Here is a 6,000-nt window from a genome sequence, read left to right on the forward strand (position 1 = left end):
CTGAAAGGTTTCCCCGCATGCTTTATTTCCAAAATGTATGTTCTGGTTATAGCAGCTCTGCTAGGACCTGCGGGTGAGTACGTTTTTTTATGGAAAATAAGTAAAATTTCTGGTTTTATCCTACAAAACCTCAGCGGTCTGATGTTTTAGGCTTCCATTTGGTTAATTTGGTTAATTACAGGTTGTTTTTTTATCCCTGATTTGGTTTGGTTTCATGGAATTATGCACAGCTGGTAGCTTATAATTACTAAATGATACGGTCACAATTAGTTATTGAAACAATGCGGAGGGGGAGACTCGCTCGCATACAGGGTCATTTTTTTTCTCTTAGTGTTTCTGAAGTTATGTTTGAGGAATAAAGACAAAAAAATATCAGTTTTGGGGGCTAAATTCTAAAAGTGGAGCAATTTTCACGAAAACCAATGGAATGTTACATTGTAGCAGACGTGATTGGCCGATGAGGCGCGTTTTACCTCCCCACTTCCGACGTGTATCTTTCTGTTCATCCATAGTATGTTGGGTTTTTTTCTAGTTCGCGGTCAGGTTCTTAACCGGATTATTGGGGGCACGGAATGCGCCCCTAACTCTCAGCCCTGGCAAAGCGCTCTTTATTACTTTGATGAACATGTTTGCGGTGGGGTCCTGATCGATGAAAACTGGGTACTGACGGCTGCTCACTGCAACCTACCGTGAGTAATTACACAAAATATCCCGGAATAAATCATTTTGGGCTCAGATTATGCCAGAGATATTTTGCAGTTTCCTTTATTAAACCAGTCGTAGTTTTTACCCCATAATTCTGGCAGCTGCATATCAGCCATTTGTATGATTCTTGCTCTGTTATTTGAGCCCCGATCTACTAACCCCCCCGACTCCTTATCATACTGCCCGTGGGAAAGTTTAAATGTGGAAAGTTTAAATCACCATGAAAAACCAGTGGAATGTTATAGTGTAGCAGACATTATGGAATAATAGAATGGCTCAGTCTTAATCAGTCAGGCAGACTCTATGACTAATGAAAGTCTATGGTGGAGCTGACATAACCAGATCTTGGTTCTTATCTCTAGTTTTTTATTTTTTATTATCTAGGAGTCTACAGGTCCGACTCGGGGATCATAACTTATTGGTTTACGAAGGCAAGGAACAGTTCAACTATGCTGAAAAGATATGTCCTCATAAAGAATTTAACCCTTATACCTACACTAATGACATCATGCTATTAAAACTTGCATCTCCGGTTAGCCTCAACGCATACGTTCAAACAATCCCGCTTGGCTGTCCCGAGGTAGCCGAAGGAGCCAGCTGCCTTGTGTCAGGCTGGGGAACCTTGACCAGTCCTACAGGTAACATCATGACATCATCGGACACTTCCTGCGCATACATTAACGCTATTAGCACATGTTTATAGACTCAGGTTTCCATTTCTTGGTTCGGTTAAAAAATCATGTCTATATGAACATGTCCATCACTGGGTTCAACCATTAAAATGATTTCTACTGGGTTGATACGTAAGGTTTCTCTAAACCTTTGAGGGAAAATGGGAAAAGCACCCTAAATAAATAAAATAGAAAAAACATTGGTTTTGCTACCAAGTTTCTGTTTAGGAAAAATATAAGAATTACTCAAAACTCAATGCATTCAATGTTTTTTCACTTCCCCAGCAACCTTTCCTGATGCGTTGCATTGTGTGAACGTCAATACCTTTTCTACATCCGTCTGCCAGCAAGCGTATCCCTCTGATGAGATTAATGACAACATGTTGTGTGCCGGGGTCATGGAAGGAGGGAAGGATTCCTGCCAGGTCAGAGCCATAGCATCTCTACGCATCTAAATGGTCGATGCATTGGGTGGTTTACTTGATTGAAGCCAGGCCAGGTTTATGGAGCCCAACGCAGTTGTAGTATAATTCTGTGGTGTAACTGAAGGGGTTCCAGTGGGCTGTCTGTATGACATCATATCCCAGAGAAAGGGCAGAAAAATGAATGTCCGAGCCATAGAGTTGATGAGGGTTCAATGATCTAGTAGGAGGCCAGAAGCCATAAATCCACCATCACAGACAGGAAGTGGGTGAAGCATGGAAACATTGGGTGGGCGATGGGGGATAGAACATCGATGAACGCTGCTAATTTGTATCTCTTCCGTAAGGAATGTTCACCCCACATTCTGTTTTAATGCAGGGAGACTCGGGGGGACCCTTGGTCTGCGATGGTAAACTCCATGGCATCACTTCCTGGGGGAATGTCCCGTGTGGGGAAGCAAATAAACCAGGAATCTACACCAAAGTCTGCAAATATCTGAACTGGATCCAAGACACAATGGCAAGCGGAGACTGTATCTGAACGACGGATCGAGCCGGTGTATTCTGGACGAGGACAAGATGCTCAAAACAATTTAAAAGAAATGTACTTAAATAAAATTCCAATGCATCAACAATGACCAATCACTAGCAATTTCACTATAACACATTTTTGGGATATTTAGGCTTTAAAAAAGCATCCAATACCCAATCACACCTGTGTCCCAGTATTTCCAGAAAGAACTCTTATATTTTTTTGCTTTTTGGTGTCTTATGGGCTTTTGTATTCATTGTGTTTGGGAAGCGTTAGCACAGTCGGGGGATGAAACTGCATCCTGGCCCACATTGACCACATTACCTAGACACCAGCTTGTACGCTAATGTCTTTCTCACTAGAATTATATATATATATACCATATATATATATTGTAAGTCTCTTATCTTTTGTTATGTTTGCACCTATGACCTCTTCTCCTGGCTGCAGAGACCTCCTCAGACTGTGAGCAACAGAACCACGGCAAGGTCCTTCCCTTGTCTGTTGAAAAATATTGGTGGAGCTCGGCTCCCTGTCCTCTTTCAGGTCCGTTCTAACCAGTTGAAGACCTACTTACCGTCATAAAGCTAAACAGAGAAAGTGTCAAGAAGATTCGTCTGAATATCAAACAAGACTTTGGGGCGAGTGACCTGAAGAAACCAAGGAATTTCCATCAAAATGGCCAATTCTTCTCGTTGGCCGATTAGATGGTCTTGGATAAGGGTGATTCATGTTGAGCTAAGGAGGACTTTTTTAGAAAATGGGGAAACACGGAAGTATAACGTAACAGTGACGATCAACAATTAAACACAATAATTAACTTACCTTGAAACAGATTCTATTTTTTAAGAAACCTTGTTATTTGTAGAAGTTTTTAAAAATAAGAACTTTTTTAACTTTATATATCACACATAGTATGTACTATTTATAGATATCAGTTATTTTTTAGGTCAATTTAGTTGAAAAATAAATAAAATAATAAAAAATAATAGTAATAAAAAACAATTCTTCACATTCTGCATACACGTGAAATCTTATAACATCAGTTGTCCCACGAAAAAAATGGAAATGTCTTAAACCTACTTTATTGGAAAATATATACTTACCAAACAAATCACTTAAACTGACGTTTTTGGAAGATTTCTTTTTTCATTTTGATCAAGTTATCAAACCGACAAACATACTTTGTAGATACCAAGAAGCAACATGAAATGGTAAAAATACTTTAGATTTGGGTATAAACAGCAGGCCTATTTTGGACATATTTTCCAATAATTCCCTTCTCATCCAGACGCAATGATCCGTTAATTCTCACAGTTTTCCCTTTTTATCTTTCCTTTAGATAAAACTCTAACTAATTCAGAACTCTGAATTCACCAGCCAAAACCACGTGAAGACATCCACCAGTTATTAAATAAAACTTTTTATACAGTCATTGAAGCAAGATAAGTAATGGTTAATATTCCTGCGCAGGTATTAAGTAAAAATATTTTTTTGGTAAATGCGTTTAATTTATATTGGCAGTTTGCAATAAATAATCGTTTCACCTACCAATAACCCCGCTGACGTCTTCAGGAATCAGTTTGTCGATCTTGAAGACCCATCGTCCCGGAACATTAACATTACTTGTCTGGGGCAAATTCAGGATGTCTGAGGTCAGTGACTGGAGTAATTCGTAGAAACCTCTGCTGCTGCCACTGTTTAAACCAGCCTGTGAAGCATCAGAGAAGTTAATTAAAGAGACAAAAGGCAATATTCCTTCTGTTCTTTCCTTTCTTTCTTTCTTTTCTTTTTCTTTCTTTTCTTTTTTTCTTTCTTTTTCTTTCTTTCTCTTTCTTTTTCTCTTTCTTTATGCTTCCTTCCTTTCTTTCTCCCTACCTTCCGCTTTTATTTTTTTCCGTTCTTTCTTTCTTTCTTTCTCTTTCTCTCTTTTTCTCTTTCTCTCTTTCTTTACAATTCCTTCCTCCCTTCTTCTCGTTTTTCCTTTTCTCTCTTTCTTTTTTGTTCCATTTATCATTGTTCTTAAATATTATCTTATCATCTTTGTTATTTTATTACAAATAGAGTTTGTTGGTAGTTAATCCCTGGTTATTGTATCAATTACTTAATGATCTGTCCTTTTGTTGTATCTAAGCATCTTCATTCTTGAAGATTCCTTTTAATAGCCTCATATTTCTTTTCCTTTTTTTATCCTGTAGCATATTCCCCCCGAATACACCTCACTTTATTCCAAGTATTGACAAACTTACCAGGGCCGACTGCTCTTTAGACGTTGCGTTTTGGGGCCAATTTATGTCAATGTAGTTAAAGAGAACAAAAGTGAAATTCCCGTCTGTGGTCAGGACGACCTGAAATGTGTTCCACTGTCGGGGGAAAAAAGAAATGTTCTCTGTTTGACAAATTCAAGAAAAAAAAGGAGATCATTTAAACAAATTCATTTATATGTGTTTCTGTAAATTTCTGCATACTTCCAGTCAAGTCAATGGCCTTTTTTTGCAACCAACCCTAAAATCCACTCAGAGAGGATACCTGGCTAGCGTCGTAATAATAGGATGCGACCTTGTCCCATGTCGCCACGAGCACCCACTGAGCCGAGAAGGTTGTGTTGGAGAAGTATGATGTGATGTCCGACGTTGCCCGTTCCAGAAGTTCTACATTCGTATCTTGCCGGTAGTACATTACACCTGCTTTGAAAATGTCCATGTCAGCCCAAAATGGTGCTATGAAGGCCTCACCGCTGGTCAAAGGGAGATTCCTCGGCTTTTGAAGTGATGCATCATAATTTAACTGCAGTAGACCATTGCTGTTTATCTGGAAAACAAGAAGCTGCATCAGATGCAAATGATTCTCTGTTCTCTTCCTCTCTCTATTACTAAAAGATGTTTGGGTAAGGCCATTATGAGGCCTCTAATCCGTTGATGCATAACGATAATCAACCTCTCAACGAACAGAAGAGTGAGTAGGTGGAAGGAAAGACTTAGATGGCTGGACTAGAAGAGGAACAGGTCTGAGATGAAAGTCATGGAGAAGAAAGATCTTTGTACTAAGAGGGGAGACATGTTGAAACTGGAGTCGAGGTGGCTTAAGAAACTATTTGGGAGGACCACCAGTAGAGATGAGCTTATGGTTCTTCCAACATGATGATTACTAAAGACACCTTTATGAGAGCTAAACCACGTACTTACATATAAAGTAGAGAAAACACGTCCAAAAACAGGAATATTGACGGTTAATTGCAACGTTGCTATGAAATCATCAATAAATGGCAAGAATTGGTCATTAGTTGTCGGCCCATACGGGTAGAGGAGAGCTAAGGATAGAAAGAGAAGGTGTCATTTGGGGTAGAACAAGTTCTAGGAAATGGATTGTAATTTTCATGAGGATTTGGGCATTTGCCTAAAGTCCCTTGTTTTAGAAACAAATGAGATGGATAAGTGGCAGAGGGATAAAATGGTCTTTGAAATTCTATCTCATGTCCCATACCCAGGGCCAGATTTTTGTCTGAGGCCACAGAAGGCACCACTAAATGAAGAATCGCAAATAATTTATATAGGAATTGCATATATTTGTGCCTTTATTCTATATTCCGTCTTAGAAACTGTATATAAAGATGCCTATATACAGGGATAATGTACCTGATGAAGCATCTATATGCTGGACCCTGGAACAA

At 39.1% G+C, this 6,000-nt stretch overlaps 1 protein-coding gene across 1 annotated transcript; it reads left to right on the forward strand.

Moving 5' to 3' along the window:
* The first annotated feature begins 33 nt into the window (after positions 1 to 33).
* Positions 34 to 2,339, forward strand: LOC149275027 (trypsin-like). Its single transcript, XM_089504976.1, has 5 exons — positions 34 to 73; positions 533 to 689; positions 1,090 to 1,343; positions 1,662 to 1,801; positions 2,178 to 2,339. The coding sequence occupies exons 1-5, from the start codon at positions 34 to 36 to the stop codon at positions 2,337 to 2,339; spliced, it is 753 nt and encodes a 250-aa protein (XP_089361102.1).
* Positions 2,340 to 6,000: the final 3,661 nt, after the last annotated feature.

Source organism: Sceloporus occidentalis, unplaced genomic scaffold (genome assembly GCF_023333645.1).
Source record: "Sceloporus occidentalis isolate IW3139 unplaced genomic scaffold, rSceOcc1.0.p SCAF_302, whole genome shotgun sequence".
NCBI classification, from domain to species: Eukaryota; Metazoa; Chordata; class Lepidosauria; order Squamata; family Phrynosomatidae; genus Sceloporus; species Sceloporus occidentalis.

Coding starts and splice junctions, on each gene's coding strand:
- LOC149275027 (XM_089504976.1), top strand. CDS start 34: ATGTATGTTCTGGTTATAGCAGCTCTGCTAGGACCTGCGG. Junction 74..532: donor AGCTCTGCTAGGACCTGCGG/GTGAGTACGTTT, acceptor GTTTTTTTCTAG/TTCGCGGTCAGGTTCTTAAC. Junction 690..1,089: donor GCTGCTCACTGCAACCTACC/GTGAGTAATTAC, acceptor TTTATTATCTAG/GAGTCTACAGGTCCGACTCG.